The following is a 20,566-nucleotide window of genomic DNA, read 5'->3' on the forward strand; positions in this document are numbered from 1 at the left end:
AATTGATTTGAAAGCTGAAGGGCCCTGGGGGTCACCCTGGCCCAGCCCTCACTGTACAGACGCACAGCCTGAAGCTCAGGGGGTGACGGAGTCTTGTCCGAGGTCCCAGCTTCTTCCCCAGGTCTCAAATGGACGTCCTCAGGAGGCACCCCGGCCCCGACAGGGCCCTGACCGAGGCACTGGGATGGATGGGAGTGCCGGGCGGTCCTGAGGTCCTGGGACGAGGATGGGAAAGCCCCTGGAGCTGCCAGGGCTGTGCGCACACTAGAGAGGCCCTGTGGGGAGGGGACACAGGGGCAGAACGAGGCTGGGGTGCAGACAGTCCCACCTGACGAGGCAAGTGAGGGTCCCGCAGGCCAGCACCAGGACGCAGGCCAGGGCCAGAGCCAGGAGGCCACTCAGGGGCTGCGCGCCTGTGGGGGCAGTGGGGCGACTGCGAGTCCTGACACAGAGGACAGCCCCCTCCACTGAGCTCCGGCACCTGCTCCTTGGTCCTCCTCTGGGAAATGGGGACACAAACCCTGCCCAGCCCCCTCCCCAGGGGGGAGGCGCCCGAACTGCGCAAGTCCTCTCTGTGGACTGGGCGTCACCCGCGCTTGCTGATTCCCAGCACTGCTGCCCGGGCTCTCAGGCTCCTGCCTCTGGGGCCCCACAGACCCTGCTCACACCCCATTTCAGGCCTGGTCACACCATGGCCTTTTGTCTGCTATATGTCAGGCCCCTCCCACTAGACCAAGAGCAGCTGGACAGCAGGGCCTGTGTCTGACTCATCTCGGTGCCCCTGGCACCCAACACAGGGCCTGGACAGGGCAGGGGCTGAATAAATAAAAATTGTGTATCCCTGTCAAGTGTTATCCTATTTCTTCTTGCACGCCCCCTCAACGGGCCACTCACTACCTGTCTTGGCCGCCAGTTTCATTGTCTTCCTCTCTGTCAGAAGACCCCTCCTTACACTGAATCCCAATCTCCAGCCCTCACGTCAGGAGTGGGGTGTAAAGAGGCTGCTGTGGACCGCTGGGCAAGGTGCAGAAGGCTGCTTTGCTTGACCAGCCCTGGCATCGGCCTGTGTTGGCACAGTGGCAAAATGCCCAGCCCCATTCTGGAGAGAGAACATTGGCCTCTGCTGCCTCCCTCCCTTCCTTCCTTTTGTTGGATGACCAGCCCTGTTCTGTCTGCCCCCTGCTGAGACCCCCAATCTGAATTAAGTCCAGGTCATCATAATGGCAGCAAATACCTTGTAGCCCTTATCATACTACTGTGCACTGTATTGCACTAAGCACCTATTCTAAGGATATTCTGTATTTCAATTCAGTTTTTCCTCACAATGACCTCTGGAAGGAGGGCGGTCATGATCACCATTTTGTAGAAGAGAAAACAGAGAGATAAGTAACTGTCTGTGAGTGGCAGAGCCTGGGTTCAAACCCGGGCAGTTTAGCTCTGGCCTCTGGGCCCCTAAACACTGCACCATCCTGCCTCTCTCCCAGGCTCCTAGGGGAAGCTCTGAGTCTCGATCTGCAGGAGGTGAGGGAACAAGCATACCGTGCGTGGCTGAGAAGCGTTCCAGGCCCAGGGAGCAGCAAGCACAAAGGCTCTGAAGCTGGAGCACGCCTGGTGTGTTCACGGGGAGGGCAGAGCAGGGTGGGAGGGAGAGGGAGGGCAGGAGCTGAGGGGCACAGTGCGCTGTGAAGTCGCGGCTAGGACTCAGGCTTGACTTCAGGTGAGGCGGAGCCTCTGCAGGTGCCGAGCAGGGGAGCACCAGATCTGATTGTTTTCAAAGGGTCCTGCAACCTGCCAGGTTGAGGGACGGGGACAGGAGCAGAAGCAGGGAGGCTGCGGCAGTAACCCAGTGAGAGATGCTGGGGGCCAGGACCAGGGTGCAGGCAGCGGAGGGGTGAGCAGGGCTCTGCTTCTGGGCAACTTGTAAAGCTGGAGACCCCAGGCGCGCTGACAGCCTGGGCGTGGGAGTGCGGGGCAGAGGGGCCTGAGCCTCGCAGAGGATGGGCTGCCGTTACCTGCAGCGGGGAAGGCAACGGGAGGCAGGTGGGGGCAGATTGGGAGCTCAGCTTCAGACGATGCCAAGTTTGAGATGCAACTAAACATCTGAGTGTCTAGCAGCATCCTACCAGACGTGCCAAGATACAGAGTTTAGAGATAACAAGACTGGAGATGTCAGTCTGGGGGCCACGAGAATGGATAAGGCACCAAGGATGTGAGTGCAGAGAGAGAACGGAAGGGCTCAAAGCACCGAGGTTAACAGGTGGGAGCTGCAGGAGAACAGAAAAGACGACTGAGAAGGAGCACCAGCGAGGGGGATCCCTGGAGGGGACAGTGCAGCTGGGAGGAGGGAGCCGTCAGCTCGTTGGCCAAGCAAGATGAAGACTAACAGCTGGGCCTGGGGCTCAGCCGCACGGAGGCCACTGGTGGCCTCGATACGACTGCTCATGTCAAGAGAGTGTCGGGAAACAGTCAGTGGAGGGGATTCCGGAGAAGAGGGAGGGTGACATTCGGTCCAGTGAGCATGGAAGGAGTCTTGTTATTAGAGGACACCAAGGAATGAGGAAAGGCTGAAAGGAGATGTGAATGAACGAATCTGGAAGGTTCAACAATCACAGCAAACAAGGCCCGTGGCACAGGGAGCAGAGAAGCCAGCCTTGGACGGGACAAGTCCAGCCAGTCCCCAGTTCCTAGGTGCCACTGTGGAGTGGTTCTCACTGAGAAGATGTGACCACGTGGCCCCTTCCTCTCCCCTGGGAAGCACAGGGCCTGCTGCTGGGGTCCGCCCCATCCCACGTGCAAGGACAAGCAGGTGAGGGTGCTAGGTCTTGGGTCCTATTCATAGATAAGAAGTGGAGACTCAGAGAAGGTAAGTGACTTTGCCCAAGGTCACACAGCTCGTCAGCAGCAGTGTCGAGCTGCAGCCCTAAGTACGTTTGCCCCACAGCCCCTGCTGTCTGGTCTCTGGTCCACGAGCCTGATCATTGCATTGGTGATAACCACAACAATCCTGGCTAGAGTGTGAGTTGCCATTTTTGGATCGCTGTGAGAAGAAAAATCCTGAGGCCCGTGCTGCTACTCAGGCTACCTGCACCCCTCGGGGTCCCCTCTTAGGGCCCTGCCCTTGCCCCCCGGCCCCCAGGGCCCGGTGAGCTCCATCACAGGGGCTGGCAGTGACCGCAATCTCATCTGCCGTGGCATCCTCAGTTCTCAGCACCGAGCTTAGGACACAGTGGATGTTCAATAAGTGTTTGCTGATCGATTTGTTGAATGAATTAATTAAAACCTGACAGAGGGCAAAGCCTCTGAGCCAGGGCTGGTGGAGGAGGGGTTTGTAAAGATCTCCTCCGGGCTCTGTCAGCCCCTGGCTGCCCCTGGCACAGCTCTGACTGCACTGTGTGGTGTGGTCTCTGGCTGTCCCTGTCTCTGCCACCAGCCAGAGGCCCTGGAGAGCAGGGCCGGGGCCTGGTCTTCAAGAACATCAGCTCTAGGGGCAGGGACGTTGTTTCATTCACTCCTATGTCCCTGGGCTAAGCACAGTGCCTGGTGCACAGTAGGTCCTCAGTCCCTATTTGTGGAAGAAGAGGGGCACAGAAACAATCGGGTGAAGGCTTCTGGCTATGAGCTCCCGTCTGGTCTGGGGAACCACAAATCTGGTCGTCCCAGCCCAGCACACACACTCTATAAAGCCACGCACTCAGGGGCTGTGGGGAGCACAGAGGAGGGGCCCCCCAGCCCTGCCCGCAGAGCTGTTCTGGAAGGACAGGTAGGGTTTAGCCAGGCAAGGCAGGAGAACCCCAAGAAGAGGAAATGCACGTGCCCAGGGAGGCCTGAGAGGGCGGCGCGTGTCTGGGGAAATGCGCAGAGGTGTGATGTCGGAGCTGGGGCTGGAAGAGCGGGCAGAGCCCGGGTCACGAGTGGGGTGGGGCCGCTGAAGGGTTAGGGTGGGCAGGGAGTTGGCAAGCCTGGCCATCCTGGGCCACCCACCAACGGCGGTCACCGTAACTAGGTGTGCATTAGGGAATGTGGGGGCACTTGCTTACACGAATATATGCGTGCTCATCTCCATATGCCTGTGCACTTGCGTGTTGGTACAATTCCATCAGGGATGAAGGTCTGGGATGGATGAACATTAGGAATCAGAACAGTGTGTGCCTCGTGTCTCACACTCCCCGGTGTCAGGAGGTGGAAGGAATCCTACGCTTGGGGTCAGTGGACTTGGGCTCGGCATGAACTCAGCCACCACTCTGTGTGACCTTGGGCAAGTCACTAAGCCTTTCTGACCTTCAGTTCTCCACTGGGGCCCATGGAGGGTAATGGACTCGTCACGAGGCTGTGGTGCCGTTTAGGAGAGCTGAGAGACGGGAACGTGGTCTGTAAATGTTTTAGCCCTGCTCAGCAGACGGAGGCCTTGCTAATCTTCCCTGGTGCTTCACAACTGCTGGTTCAGTCTTCTCAACAGAGTGTCAAGTCTCTCCTTTGCACCTGCTCCTGCTCCTCACGTGACTGTCCACATGGAGAGCTTTAATGAATGGGTGACGGATGGATGGGTGGGTGGGTGGATGGATGGATGGATGGATGGATGGATGGATGGATGGATGGATGGATAGATGAATGGATGGGTGGGTGGATGGATGGATGGATGGATGGATGGATGGATGGATGGATGGATGGATGAACTGATGGGTGGATGGATGGATGGATGAACGGCTGGATGGATGGTTGAACGGCTGGATGGATGGTTGAACGGATGGATGGATGGATGAACGGATGGATGGATAGATGGATAGATGGATGGATGGATGGATGGATGGATGGATGGATGAATGGATGGATGGGACAGATGGACTGATGGATGGGTGGATGAATGAGTGGATTCATGGATGGATGATAAATTACCTCTCATGCATAGTGTATTGGGGTGAAACCAGCAGCTGGAGTTGCGTGCCAGAGGGCTCCCTCCTGGAAAGTGTATGGCCCTGCCCAGCAGCTGCACTTGCCATGTGCCGGTGTCCAGTATGTGGGTGGGGACCAGCTGGCTCCCCCTACCATCTCTGTCCAAAATGATATACTGAGCCAGCCTTCTGCCCTTCTCATCCATCCGAATCCTCTGGCTAAAGCCAGCCACATTCACAGCCCCTGTGTGGTCCCCTAACTGCACCCCTGAGAGCCCTGCTCTGTGGCTCTCAGAGTGGTTCAAGGCATGGGCCAGCAGGACAATAACTTCATAGATGGTTCCAAAGAGCGGGGACACCTGTGGAAGAGAAGGTCCCTCGACCGCATAACCCCATGGCACAGGCTCCCAGACACCTCTGGGTCCTGGTCCTCCTGCCAGCAGCAGTTGTCTGAATTATCCCTCCCCTACCTCCACTCTCAACACGGTCCTCTCTTTGGTCCCATCATTACCTCAGGCCTCACTCAGCAGCCTCACAGTCTCCACGGCCACCACCACCACCACCACCACCACCACCTCTGAGGTTTCACAGGCATCTCAAACCTACCTAATATGTCCAAAACAACTCCTGGTTCTACAAGGTCCCGCCTGGTTCTACCACACCAAACCCCACTCCTCCTGCATTTTAGAAAATGGAACTCAGCCTGCCCAGTTTCTCAAGCCTAGGCTTGATTCCTGACGCCTCGTTCTCTCTTCCAGTTCATCGTCAAATCTGTTTGGCTTTATTTCAGAATTTATTCCCAACCAAACTGACCTATCACCACCCCTCCTCCTGCCCCCTGGTCCAACCCCCTCACTGCTCACCTGGACCACCTGGGGCTGAGGGTCTCCTTGCTTCATGTGGCCCTCTTCAGGCCATTCCCCGTAAAGCAACCAAAGTGATTTTTTTAAAAAACATAAATCAAACCATCTCTTACTTAAAAGCCAGTGATGATTTCCCATTTCATTTCATTAAAAGTTCAGACTCCTTGTCCTGGCTTATGATGCCTCACATGGTCAGGCCTCAAGCTCACCTCGATCCTGCTCCCTGTCACTCACGACTCCACACTCTCACTGCCTGGTCCTCTGCCATCGAAGCTCATGCTGCCTCAGGGCCTTTGCACTGGCTGTTCCCCCTGCCTGGTTGCTCTTCATCCAGATCTTCACTCAGCTGCCTCCTCATCATTCAGAGCTCAGCTCACGTGTCACCTCTTTAGGGTGGGCTTCCCTGCACGTCCTACCTCTTGTTGCCCACTATTCCATCCCGGCCACTCTCTGTCACTTTATCCTGTTTTATTTCCTTTTGACGTGATCACTATTTGAATTTGGGTATTGGGTTGCTTGGTTATTGTCTGTCTTGCCCTAACCGAATGGAAGCTCTTTGAAGGCCAGGTGTGTCTTGTCCATCACCGTGGCCCTGACACCCGGCACAGTGGCACATGAGAGGGCCTCAGTTCACACTCGTCAGGTGAATGACTGGTCGAATGACCTGCCATCAGCACCCGCATCCCTGTCACCACCTCCAGCCACTACTGTCTCCTTATCACCAGAAGCAGACATCCCAAGGGAGACTCAAGCTGTTGAGTCCCATAAGCCAAAACCCAGCCACGGCCCATCCCCACCAACGCTCCTCAGGCTCATGGCAGTGACTTCAGGAAACCTCTCGCTCTCCCACCCCCAACACCCCCTCCTCCTATCTTCACGATCCGCCAGAGAGATGCAGAGAAAGAGGAGGAAGAATGTCTGCAAGAGAAGGAGCAGTTGGGCTGGAAATGAGAAATAGAGGAGCTCAGTCAGAGACAGAAAAATAGAAGCAAAAGAGACACGAGAGAAGGAGAATCGACAGAGCAAGTCAAAGAGTGAATGATCTGAGAGAGGAGACAGAGATACACACACACAGAGGCACACAGAGACAGAGAGATACACACACACATCCCTACGAGAGAGAGAGAGAAACACTACACCCAGGGACTAGGCAGAGAGACACTTTGCCATGTAACATACAGGTCACATGCCCACAGTGGAGGTGGGTCTGGTTGGCCAGGAAGGCCTAGAGTGGGTGAGGAGCGCATGCACACCTGCCGTGGCCCCACACTCCGGGCCCTGCACCGACCTACCTGCTGTGGCTCCAGGCGGGCAGCCCTCTCTCCATTGGCCCCGGCAGCTTTGATGGCCTGGTCTGCAGGGCCTGGTCTGCAGGGCTGGACTCCAGACTGACAATGAGCAGTGCGTCATAGGCCTCCCGCAGGGGCCCGCAGTCGCCGAGGGCCGGGTAGGAGCCGTTGGTGTCATAGGGCACAAAGACCAGCCTCTCATCTGGCAGGCCCTGGGCCCACACTCGGCTCAGCAGGGCGGTCTGCTCGGAGCCCCCCAGGAACGCCGAGTGCATGCAGAGCACCACGACTGGGGGCAGAGGTGGCAGGCTCACCTTCGCAGGCCTTCCCTTATGCCCCGGATTCTGTGGCCCTGGAGAGCTGCTCCAAACTCTCAGGTCCACCCCTCTCCTCTGCTGTCACTCCCCACCCCTGCCTGCCCATCAGTCTGGGGAAAGGAGGAATTTCCCCTTTCTCTGCTCCCCCTGTAACAATAGCCAAGGCCACCAAATGTGGGTTCGACCTGGTGCAAAAAACATCCCCTCGACTGTGGATAGATTTGTATTAACATGTCCCTTCCAGCCTGCCCACCCAATAATTCTGACCAACATCTCACCAGCCTCTTCCCCACTGGCTCTGACAATTGCTGATATTTACCGACAACTTGTTCTGTGTTGTCCTAAAGTACTTTTATAAACATTTAGTCATTCAATATCACAACAGTACTAAGAAGTATGTTTATCATTTATGTCTATTTTGACTTAGCATAGTCCCTGGTACGTAGGTATTCAATCAATCCTCCCTCTTTCGACCTATGATTATTATTTCTGCCTTTACTCATCCACCAAAGTGGGCCAAGTTCTCCTGGTGCCCCTTGAGCATCCCCCCTCTTACCCTTGAGCCCAGCCCCCTCCCCAGCACTTGACTCTGCTGGACTCCCTGGGCCCCAAAGCATAAGCAGGGCCTGGATGCAGGTAGCATTTCCATTGCGTGTTTGTGGCTAGAGGGTTTACAATGCACGTACACAGTCCCATCTCTGATCCGCCTCACAGCCCTGTTCAGACAAGTTCTTTCTATCCCCATCCTACAGATGAGGAAACTAAGGGATACTGAATGAACTTGGCAGAGAGACAGGATTTGGACAAATCTGTTCAGCTCATCCCCCACCCCACACAGGGCCTCCTCAACCAGGACATTTGGCCTGGGTCAGTCCCCACTCCATCCTACTGTCCCAGGACTTTGATGGCCATCCTGCAGACCTGCAACTCCCACCTGGCCTCTGCCTGCATTTCTGCCATTGCCCATTCCCACCCACAGGATCCAGCCGAGTCCTCCCACACCCTCTGTGTAGCCAGCAGCCTTCTACCATGGGTGCCCCAGGAAGACATACGATCCCATATCACCCTTCAGAAACTGCCAGGCTGGAAGGGAGGCAGGTCCCAGCCAAGAGGAGAGCTGACCACAAGTGCGGGCAGTAGGCAGGACCAGTGGGGAGGTTCTGAGTGCCTCATGAGGAGGGCTCATAGGGGGCTTCCCAGACGAGGCAGGGCTGGAATGAGCCCACACTTGGGAGAGCAAGAGGATGCTCTCCCAATGTCAAGAGCGATGGTCTGTGCAGAGTAGCTCCTTAGGAATTATGTTCAGTGCAGAGGAATAAGAAGGGCCTTGGAGTCACACAGAGGGATAAACCCTGACTATCACTCACTAGCCCTAACTCTGGACAAGAAGCTTAACTTTTCTGAGCCTCAGTTTCCTCTTCTGTAAAATGGGGATGAGAATAGCTACCTGGTAGAGCTGTGGCGAAGACCAACTGTGTAGAGTATCTACAGTGGGAATGCTCACTGTGGTCAGCAGGTAGGTGAGTGGTACTAACTAACTAAATGGAATAGTTATCACCATCTTTGGATCTTTGAGGGGAGGGAGGTGTACTGTGGTGTAAAGATCTGAACGGGGAGGTGGGGCCTGAGTTCAGCCCCAGTCCTGCCCCTGTCCCCCTTGAGGCCTCAGCCTCTGCATCCGTAGAAGAAGCCCCTCCGTACGGTTGGCCAACCCTGGGCCCCTTGGGCCTGTGATGCTCCGGTTCTCCCAGCTCAGGGCTCAGTGACCCAGGGAGAGCTGCTCTTCCGCCAGCCGCTGGAGGCCCTCTGTACCCTCCCTCCTCTTCCGCTGTGACGCTCCAATGGGCTCCTAGCAGCCCCGCCCCTCAGGATGAACCCCTCGAAGCAGCGGGGTTGTTCTGGGCTCATGGAGAGCTCATCATCTCCAGTCGGAAACGTAGGCATATGCAGCTGATACCAGTGATTCCGCCTCTCGTCTCAACCTGTACTTTGCAAAGCACCGGTGATCCCCTGCTTTGTCTGGTCCTCCCAGAGGCACCGAGAAGAGACTGTTTACCCTCTTTTCTAGAGGAGGAAACTGACTCTGGGCAGGACAGCGGCTTCTCTGAGGTCTCACCAAAAGCTAGGGCTGATTTGGGACCGGGGCTTCCCAGCCAAAGACAAAAATCACCCCTTTTTCTTTGAACACCTAGAACATCAGAGCTGAAGGATCCTTGGAGATCTGAGCATATAAACCAACTCCTCTGTGTACATATGGGGAAACTGAGGTACAGAAAGGAGTGTGGACTTCCCTCGGTCCCACAAAGCAGCAGCAGGCTCCCCTGGCCCTGCGCTCCAGCTGGCCGTGCTCAGTGTCACCAGCATCCTGCAGCTGATGGCCTGCAGGGTCTCATAAAATGCTCAGGCCCTTAGCAGGGCCAGCCTCGGGGCAGGACAAGAGTCCTGTGGGGTGGAGTCCAGACCTCTTTCTGTGCCTTCCGTATAGAGAGGGCTCTGTTGAGATGTTTAGGTCTCCAAAGATCCTTCAGCTTTGATGTTCTAGTTGTCAATACAAATCAGGAAACAGATTTTTGTCTCTGGAGCTGGCCATGTCCCCTCTCCCAACCCTGCCCTGAGGAGCGTGTGAGATGCCAGTGGCCTCACCTCTGGGTGGGTTAATGTGCCACCTTCCTAGGGGGAGACCATTTGTATTTTTAGACTCAAGGAGATGGACATCAAGGATTAGCCACAGGTTGCTTGGCTCATAGCACCAAGTTCATGGAGATAATCGACTCCATACTATCATAACCCAAAAAGATGAAGATGCCTTTCACTGCATTAACAGACAAATGACCAAGATAGGGAAAGTGATAGGAACCCAGAGAAGGGGGGTGGGGGATTCCTGCAGAGCCAGGGCCCCTGTAGCCAAGGGTCACCCTCTTGACCCCCAACCTGGTCCTTCTTGCCTTCCTCAGGGCAAGCTCCCCAAAGACCCACCTGCCATGCTGTGCTGACTCATTGCCTCTTTGCAGATCCTAAGGTTCCTGCACCAGGGTCCTTGGATGTCAAACTCTCCAAGCAGGCTCTGTCCTGGGGAACCCCCAATCCCACCACAGCGTACACGGTCACCACTCCTGCTGCCCGTCAGCTTCCCGAGACTCCTGGGTGGGGAGTGTCTCATATATGGCTCATTTCCTTCCTGTCCTCCTCAGGGCCTGAAGAAGCCACTTGGAAAATTTAATCTGTTCAGACCCTAGGGCTCTGGGGAGCCAAGCACAGAAAGGAAGGAGGGGGTGAAGGAAAGAGGCCGTGAGGGAGGGAGGGAGGGAGGGAGAGGGGGAAGGATGTCTTCAGCACTCCGGACAGCTCCAGACCTGACCGGGACTCCCAGGAGGAAGAAAGGATGGGTGAGCACTAAAGAAACCAGCATTATTGAGCATCCACTAGGTGCCAAGCCCTGTGCTGGGCACTATTTGTACAACACACTGAGACAAGTATTATTATTCCAATTTTATAGATAAGGAAAGTATAGCCCAGAGAGGTTAGGTAATTTGACCAAGGGCCCAGAGCTAGTGAGTGGCAGAGCTGACTATAGATCCAGGCTTCTGCTCATCACACCACATTGATTCTTTGGAAATTATCATGGAGGTTTTTCTATCTTCCCTTTTGATGTTGACCTGTATGTGGAGATAGACACCACAGTCCAGTGAACTTTCAGCCCTTCCTCCTCCACCAGCTCTCTCCTACCACAGTGAAATTAACCTTTACTAAGTACACTAAATATCTGCTATTATGCCAGGGGTCGTACACACGCCATCTCATCTAACCCTCACAACAACCTTGTGAAGTGTGTGTTGTGTTTTGCTTTCTTCACGTCACTTTATTCAGTCAACAATATTTACTGAGTGCCTACTCTGTTTCGGGCACAGTTCACTTGAGATACATCAACAAACAAACAAACAAAAAGCAAAGATTTTTGCCCGTCATAGAGCTAACTTTCTAGCAGGGGTGGGGAATGGTGTGTGAGTCGATAAACAATAAACATGATAAATAAGTAGATTCATCTTTTTATGTTAGAAAGAGATAGGTGGTATAAAAAAGAAAAAGTACAGAAGAGAAATGATGTAGTATTATAATTCAGTGTAAATGTTTTCCATATTGCTACATAATCTTTATAATTATAATTTCAATGGTCAAGGAAAACGTTGAGTGGATGTGTCCTAAGTTAGTAATTATCTTTTGTTGGATATTTTTATTTAGCACTAATCTTGTTCTGGAAGGATTTTAGGGCCCCTGTTGATGTGCCAGACATATGCCTGTTTGCTCTCAGATCCATTCCCTGACCTTCCCAAACCTGACAGGGCTCCCAAGAGGGAGGTTAGGGAATGACCTCTGCCCCGCAAGGGACTGACCCTGAAAACTTCACTTTCCAGCATTCCTTGCCACTGGCTTCTGGCTGGATTCAGTCAATAGGAGACACTTGCAGGAGATTGGAGGACAGGAGAAAGGCAGAAGCCAGGAGATTTCTCCCCCTTTCTCTCTGTTTTAGACACTGTCCCAGTAATGGCTGTGTCTCCTCTCTGGTTCTGGCCTCTTCAGACACCCTCTCTATGTGGCCCCAATTTCTGGGTTCAGGTACCACCGCCTCCTTCCTCCCTTTGTCCCTCCCCCTCCCCAGGGGTGGGAGAAGCTTCCTGCTGTTGCCAATTTCTGACCTGCTTCATATCCCAACACCTTTGTAATCACTCCCTCATTCTAATTTCCCACCATTGAACCACTGATGAGGACTCTGTTTTCCAGAGTGTACCCTGACTGATAGACGACATATCTGAGTTGTTTGCAATTTCTCACAATTATGAATAAGTCTTTAATAGATATCATGCTTTTGCCATCATTTGAATTTTTTCCTTGTGATAAACCCCCAGGATTAGCCATACTGGATCAAAGAATATGAACTTTATTAAGGCTCTAGTTACATATTGTTTCGTATTACAAGTTACAAAAGGTGTATTAATGTCAAGATATTCTTAGATAGTTGGAAACATTTGAATATGGACTGAGCATTAGCTGATACAAGGTTATTCCTAAGTTTTTTAGATGTCAAAATGGCGAGGTGGTTATGTAAGAAGTTAGCCATTTTTTTTCAAATACACATACATGAATGAGTATAGAGGACATGACACAATCTCTGGGATTCGTTTGGAAATTATTATGCAAAAAGAGAGGGATAAATGAAGGATGGAAAAATCTTAATTTTTGAATCTAGGCCGTGGTTGTGCTTGGGTTCATACTGTTCTTCCTACTTTTGTGTATGTTTGAAAACTTTCATAATAAAAGAAAGTAGTGTTAATATCAGTTAACAATGTAGGTTTCCAGGTTTCACCATCTCTTCCTCAGCATTCAGTATTCTGATTTTTTTCTAATTTAACCAGCATTTTAATAAACCATGCATTGTATTAGTTTTCTATGTTGCATAACAATTATCAGAAACTTAGTGACTTAAAACAACACACACATATCATAGTTTCTGTAGGTTGGCAGTCTGGGCCCGGCTTAGCTGGGACCTCTGCTGAGGGTCTCACAAGCTGCAATCAAGGCTTCAGTCAGAGCTGAGTTCTCTTCTGGAGGCTCAACTAGGGAAGGATCTGCTTCCAAACTCCCTCAGGTGGTTGGCTGCAGGATTCATGGCACCTTGCTTCTTCAAAGCCAACAACAGAGCGAGTCCGCTAGCAAGACAGAGTCTTGTATAAGGTAACGTAATCTAAAGTAATGTAATCATGGGAGTGACAGCCCAACACCTTTGCTTTATTCTGTAGGTTAAAAGCAAGTCACAGGTTCCAACCATACTCAAAGGGAGGGGAATACACAGGGCTGTGAATACCAGGAGGTAGGAGTCATGTGGTCTGTCTTAGAGTCTATCTACCACGTGCATATAATAGTAGAAGAAATTGACAGCCCGGATAAGTTCAAAGATTTGGGTAACACTACACAGGGAACTGGGTCAGGGCTAGAACCAGAACCCAGGCCTCCCTATGTACGTCACCACCACCCACTTCATGATTCTTCCAAGGGGAGAGCCAGAGCCACCTTCTTTCCTTCCCTCCATGCCCTATCCATGCCTTGATAGGGGCAATGACCTTTGGTTGAGGGACACAGCCAGCCCAAGACAGCCCTGCATGGAGGCAGCAATGGAAATAAGTATCTTGACCTCATTGCTCACTCCCTTTGATCTGCCAGGGCTCTCCTTGGCCAAAACCAACCAGAAGCCAGCAGGCATGGTGGTCTGATGATGTTTCCCATACAAGCCAACCTCCCAGGTCAGAGAGCTCAGTGAGGAAGGGTGGAGAGATCATTTGAGAGGCAGAGGGAAGATATCTGGCACAGTCTACCTCTTTGCCTCTCAGCATTCATTCTTGTCCTTCAGCCAGTGAAAAGTGTTATCCCTAAGATACAGGACATACGAAGTCCCATCAGCTACTGTATTAGCAAGGTGCTGTCAATGCACCATACAACCACTTAAAACTAAAACATCTGTCACTGCTGGTGTTCTTTACGTAAGAGAGTGGGTACAAAAGAAACAATTAACAAAACACGTGACTGCTACAGTCACCACCTCCATAGCTGATTGGTGATCAAATTGGTAATCAGAGCTGCCATTGCCCACCATCATTCTATGTCCCCCTTACCCTCTCACAACACCTCAGGTGGGTAGACTTCTCTACCTGGTGGGGTGATCCAAACCTTTATTCCTGAAGGACTGGAGTCTTCAGTGCTCCAGTCTTTATTGGCTTGCCCCATTTACTATCGACCAGGACCATTGGGCAAGGGAGTACTAAGGAGTTCCCCAGTTAATATCCTGGGTGCCAGTCGTAGTCCTGCCTGCCCCTGTTTTGAGGTAACAATGAAATTTCCTCTTAGTAATTGGGATCCATCACTTTGGTTTATATAGTAGTGATTCCCTTCTTTGCCTGTTGACTCCCGGTCATGAAGAGCCTAAAATGGTCAAAGGGCAGTTTCAGCTTCCAATTCATCAGATGAATTACTGTGTTCTCTGGTGGAACTGTTCCTCCCCTGGGAACTAGTGCTTGGTGCTCCAAACCACCAAGTCCAAGGTCACAGGCACAGGCAGCAAACATTCTTCCAGTGAGTTTATGAGGTAGTAGTGAGAGAGGCCACTCCTCTATATTCTTTGGTTCCCGATCTATGCATTCTGACTATAGGAAGATGGCATACCTGGCCACTGGTATAAAGTATATATTGCATCCTGTACATACAGGGTAGTGTCCCCCAGATTGTTCTGTAACTATGCCTTCTGCAGACCATTCCACAGTTCCATCAAGCCAGATGCTTCTGGGTGATAGGAGATGAAGCTAAACCTGTGAACCCAGTACTTCAGTTCCTTTGCAGTAAGATGCTCCCCTCATCAGAGGCCCTGATGTAGAGGATGCCATAGTAATAGATAGGGCTCTCCTGTAAGACTGTGAACAGTGGTTCCAGCAAAAGCACTGTGGACGAGGAAGGCGAATCTATACACAGTTATATTCCCATCTCTAGGAGTAGAAAAAAGTGTTGCCTCCTCTATGAGGGGAGAGATCCGATGTAACCAACAGGTAGCTGGCTGATGCCTCAGAGAAGTGGTGCCAGTTTGCGGGTTTGGCAGTGGCCTCTGCTGTTGACAGGTTGGGCACTGAGCTGAGGCTGTAGTCAGAGGAGCCGTGGTAAGTCCGTGGTATGGAACCCACGCACAGCCTCCTCTCTGGCTGCTGTGGTCACCTTGTACATAGGCCCACTGAACAAGCACTGGGGCGCTGGGAAGAAGCTGACTGATAGGCACAAGTCGTGTTGTCCACCTAAGTGTGGAGGGCTTCCTCTGTCATAGGTACCCTCTGGTGCGGCATTCACGTGGGACACGCATATCTTCACACCCTGTGACTATTCTGAGAGGTCCGTCCACACACCTCATTGATACCAACTTTCCTATTTTGTCTATACCAAGACCTTGGCCATCCAGACGGCCGTTATCAACTACCCAGGAGTTAAAGTGAATCAGTACCTCGGGTCATCTCTCCTTCCACACAAAATGGACAACGAGATGTACTCCCTGAAGGTCTGCCTGCTGGGAAGATTTCCCTTCACCACTTGTGTGTTCAGACTGGGGTTGTAATGCAGCTGCCATCTACTTCTGGCTGGTGCCAGCACACCATGACATCCACCCACGAGCCAGGCCTACTTTTTCCTCCTCCACTAACTGGGGATAAGGAATTCCCAATAAGGTCACAGGTGTGGCTTGAGGAAGAAGTGGCAAAAATAGGCGTAGGGACCACGGAGTCTGAGCCATCTGCTTGGTCTCATATGTGTTGCTTCCATTTCACAGGAATGCTTCCATGCATGTCCATCTTTTTGTTCAGTGCATCAGATAACACCCAGTTCAGCCGTCAGTTCTGGTAGCACAGTCACTCGGTGCTTATAGTCAAATGGTCAGTCTCTACCAGGACCAGGAGCAAGTCAGAAGCTGCTTTTCAAATGGATAAAAGTTGTCCACAGAAAAGAATATGGCTTTACTCCAAAACCCTTGGGGTTTGTGTGGTGATTCTCCTGTTGGAACTTGTAAAAGGCTCCCTGTAACATCTCTGCCTACACAGACACCACTGGGTCTCTTGGGTCACAAGTCTCAGTGGCAGGGAAACGTGGCGAATCCTCTGCAGAGCCCTTTCTCACTCTAGGCTTTACTCAAAACTGGCAGCTTTATGGGCTATACCTGACAAACGGGTCAGGGCAACACACCCAAATGTGGTATACACGTTGCCATCAACATCCACACAGGCTCACCAAGTACTAGTGTCCCTTTCTATGTGACGTGTGGTACCAGGTTTCATGACTTGGCTCTTGCTTTAGAAAGGATAACCCAACATGGCTTGAGGCCAACAGGAACTTCACAATGTGACAGGCCCCTGAATGTTTGCAGGGTATGTCTCCCACTCTCTGGCATGTATCACCAAGACAGCTAGGATGCTGGCTACTTCCTCCTTACCAGGTCCACTTAGCAAAATGACATCAATGTGATGGACCAGTATGGTGTTCTATAGGATATCAAGCAGATTCAAGGTCCCTTTGAGCTCTATTGTGACAGAGAACTGGACAGGTGACATAGCTTTGGGGACAAAACAGTAAAGGCATACTTTTGTCCTGCAAACCACTTTTGATTTTCCTCACTGATCAGAATGGAAAAGAAAACTTGGCCAGGCCAATGGCTGCCTACCAGGTGTCAAGGGCTGTGTTGATTTGCTCCAGTAAAGATGTCTGGAATGACAGCTTCACTTGGCATCACCCTGTGATTAAGTTTGTGATAATCTACTATTATTCTCCAGGACCCAAATGGCTTTTGTACTAGTCAAAACGCAAGTTAAATAGGGACATGATAGGAATTACTGTCCCTGCATCTCTCAATTCTTTGATGCAGGCACTAATTTCTGCAATTCGCTGAGTGATACAGTATTACTTTTGGTGTACTGTCTGCGCAGGGGAACGCCAGGTGGGGAGCAGTTTCAGGGCTTCTACCTGTCACTTCCTCCCATACAACCCTCAATCAACAGGCCAGGGAACCAATGTGGGGATTTGGCTAGTTGCTAAGGAAGTCTACTCCATCATTCATTCTTGGACTGGGGAAATAGCCACAGGATGGGTCATGATCCCACTGACCTTCCGTTAGAAGGTCTCAGGCGAGGACTGTACATATTACCTGACCATCCTCCTCTTTACCAGTGGCCCTCAGGACACTTGGGTTCTTCAGACGTCAGTGACAGTCAGAGCCAGTGTCTAGGAACCTTCTCAATAGTCTTTCTTATAGAAAGATATTTTCTTTTCCCCAGAGAACAATCACTCTGGTAAATGACCACAGGACCCCTTGGAGGAAAATTCATGACGTACACTTTCCTCAAAGGGACCCAGAATCCCGCTCAGTCAAGGGCTCTGAGCCCGGGAACTGCCCAGTCTGGGACCTGGGTAAGAGGCAACGCATCCACATGATGATGATTCAAGGTAAGTTTCTACCCAGCAGATCTAAAATTTTCCTTTCGATATGTGTCAATCAGCATCTTGAAAGGCTTCCATGTATTTTTTTCCCCTAGGGACCCTGTGATTAATTACCCATCCCCACGGATTCCTGAAACACTCCAATAACCAATAACCACTCCATACCTACGGCTTATTATGGAAATTGTGTGCATCTTGCTTCTGATGGTTAAGTGCTGCCATCTGTCTGGGCTCCCGTTAACTGCACAGAGATCAGGGAGCTTCCATTACAACACCCGCCATGGCGGCCTCTGGCCTACAGAGGACAGCTGCCAGAGAGCTCTTCAAGAATGGTGAGGTCCCCCAACCCCATGAATGCATTCCCTAATGCTTTGGTGAAGGGAGTGGCCTCCAGCCTCTCCTAGAGGTGCGAACAGGTTGCATGTAACAGATCTGCTCCAACATGTCCACTTTCCTGTGTCTTCAGACTTTCCTACACAGTATTCCAAGGAAGTTCTGGCATTATGACCTCACTCAATGAGACCATCATTGTCTCCAAGCTTCAATTAGTCAACCTAGTAGACAATTAAAACCACTCCTGGGTGATCAAGTCAAACTATTAAATCCCAAATCCTAGGCTAGGGCACCCATGTCAGTGAATTTGGCCCGGTCAAGTTTTATAATTCTTCCCCTTGGTCTAACACCCTTGGAATCCACTCCCACAGGCTCCTACTGATATAGATTTACAAGATCTTGTAAGTATTTCACTGTACAGACTATCTTCTCGTGATGTAGACTTCGTGCTTCTCCTCCAGGCTATGCTGGGATTGAACCCTGGTTATGGGTTTGGAGACAATGAGGAACAATGAGAGCATGTTCTGAGGAGCATGGGTATCAGCTTCTAGAATGACTGCTCCCGGTGGGACCACTGAAAGGCTTTTACACAGAGGATGGAGTGCACTCAGGTGGGAGGGGCGGCCTCTGCTGGCAAAGGAGGTTCAGGGGGACTTGCAGATCACAATTCTCAGCCCATCATGTGGCCCCAAATGGCTCCACTCCAAGTCTAGGGGTCCCAGTCCTTCCCTATTCATGTTCCTCCTTCGACGTAAGAGACCTGGGGCGGGGGTGCTGCAACTCCGCAGCCCTTGCCATCAGAGCCGGGGTTTGGTCCTCGGTTACACCTCCCCGGCTCCCACAGGATGTGAGCGACTCCTTCAACCCTATTGTGGAAGCCTTCTGTTGCTCACACATGTTCTCAATTACGTGATCATAATTTTTCATTTATTTCCTTTATAGACACTCTCTTGGGGTCTAGGAAGAAGCCAGGGGCCTCCACTCTCTTTGTAATCAGTATTGTTGCCACAGGGCTAAGTGCCGCAGCCACTTGATATTCCACCAAAGTCTGGCCTTCCAACCTGCACTGCATCCCTGCTGCTACCCACGATCATGGGAGCAATTGTGATACCACCAGATGCCATGAGTTACTTGTATCCTATTTCCCCCAGCAAGGAGATTATCCCCCCATCGCTCAAATACAGGACCAACTCAATTCCAGAATTCCAGGATGTATTTCCTAAGGCCACTGCTGGTCCTAGCTGGGGTCCCAGCAGGAAACTAAGGGCACACTCAAATTAGAATAATCCTAGGAGGGCCTGTTTATAAAAGGGGGGTAAGGGTTCAATATTCTTTATGGAAGATACAGGCAAATGTGCAGAGACAGGGAGTTAGCGCCAGGTGCATCCAGAGGTTGGCTGTGCGCCTGGAAGGAAGGTGGTCAACACGCATAGCTGACAGGCAGGCCTGGGCCCAAATTTCCATTCATCCGGAAGACACCCTATTTCTGGAGTCTGTCCATCCTCCTGGCTTCGCACCTGCTGCATTGGGCACACAGAGACCTCAGGAGACTCTGCTTACAGTGGTCCACCCGGGGCTGATACCCCCGGCTAGGGTCCCGCACCTTCTGCCCTGCCGCCCACCCAGTATCCACGGCCTTTCCAGCCCTGCTCTCACCAGGGCTCATAGACCAAACTTAGCCTTTAACAAATTCGTCCTGGTGTCCAGCCCTGCAGTCAAACATGGTTTCCACACCTGAAGGGGCCACAGTCTGGTGTCTGCCTCATCAAGAGAGTCCTGTGGCAATAACAACTGTGAGAGAAGAAAGTACAAGGTGTGCACGGAGCCAGAAGAGGGGACAAGCTGCCTGGGCAGAGGCAAGGAATGCTTCAAGGAGGAGGTGTCACCTGACTATGTCTCAAGTGTTCATAGCTGTTCACCAGGTGGGTAGGAGAGGAAGGCATAGGAGGCAGTGGGCCAGCGTAAGTAAGTGTCTGGAGCGCCAGGAAGAGGGAACGCCAGGCTCCCTGTGGCCAGGGACAGGGCAGGGGATGAGGCTGGGGGGTTTGCAGAGACCAAATGAAAAAGGGCCTCAAATACCAGGCTCGGGAGTTGAGATTTTACCCTAAAGACAAGGCGCCACTATCAGGGGGGTTCACGTAGAGTGCATTTTCAAGGTGTTACCATTGTTGTCCCCATTTTACAGATGAGGAAATCGAGACTCGGGGAAGGTATGTAACTTGCACAAAGTGGCACAGCTTGTGCGAAACACATGCCACACACTCTGTAAGCATATTATCTCTTCGAATTCTTGGGGAGACAAGCAGAGCACGGTGTTACACTCTAGTTATCGAATGCTAGGGAACCACCTCAAAATTAAAGGCTTACCACAACAGCAGCCATTAATTTTGTCCATGACTCTGCCATTTGGGCAGGGCTCAGCAGGGAAGGTCTGTCTCTATGCCACACAGCATCAGCTGGTGCAGCTTGCCTGAGGCACCTTGGGTTGAGGGGGAGGCATGTCTAGGACCAGGAGGCAGTTCCTGGGAAGGGTGGTCAGGCCTCCACTGGTCTCCCAGGTCCTGGTGGAGACTGAGTCACGAGCAGAGGGCAGCTGCCTGGCATCAGGGTGGAGACCAGGAGGCAGCAGTTAGATGCTCTGGCAAGCATCACCAGGAGCAATACTGCCCTGGCTGGTCCCTCTCCATCTTGGGACTCTCTCAGGGGAGTTAGTCCACTCCGTCTGTTTCCCAGAAACATGGAAGCCCTTAGCTGAGACAGGAGCTTTCAGTGGCATCTGTGCCACCTCTCAGACAGATCAGGAACTCTGTGTGGTATGCCCGCCCATGCTTGCATGCCTCCCCTGATGAGCCACTCACTACCTC

The 20,566-nt window shown here is 52.0% G+C and overlaps 1 protein-coding gene across 1 annotated transcript in view; it reads right to left on the bottom strand.

The window, feature by feature from the left end:
- Window positions 1–20,566, bottom strand: part of LOC101405177 (guanylate cyclase D-like) — a 73,381-nt gene that overhangs the window by 26,771 nt on the left and 26,044 nt on the right. The window contains 4 exon segments of the mRNA XM_087434075.1: window positions 329–413; window positions 4,894–5,248; window positions 7,045–7,113; window positions 7,116–7,330. Of these exon segments, the coding sequence (XP_087290201.1) occupies window positions 329–413; window positions 4,894–5,248; window positions 7,045–7,113; window positions 7,116–7,330 (724 nt within the window).

The sequence above is a fragment of the Ceratotherium simum genome, chromosome 7 (genome assembly GCF_057802395.1).
Source record: "Ceratotherium simum simum isolate JZ-2026a chromosome 7, ASM5780239v1, whole genome shotgun sequence".
NCBI classification, from domain to species: domain Eukaryota; kingdom Metazoa; phylum Chordata; class Mammalia; order Perissodactyla; family Rhinocerotidae; genus Ceratotherium; species Ceratotherium simum.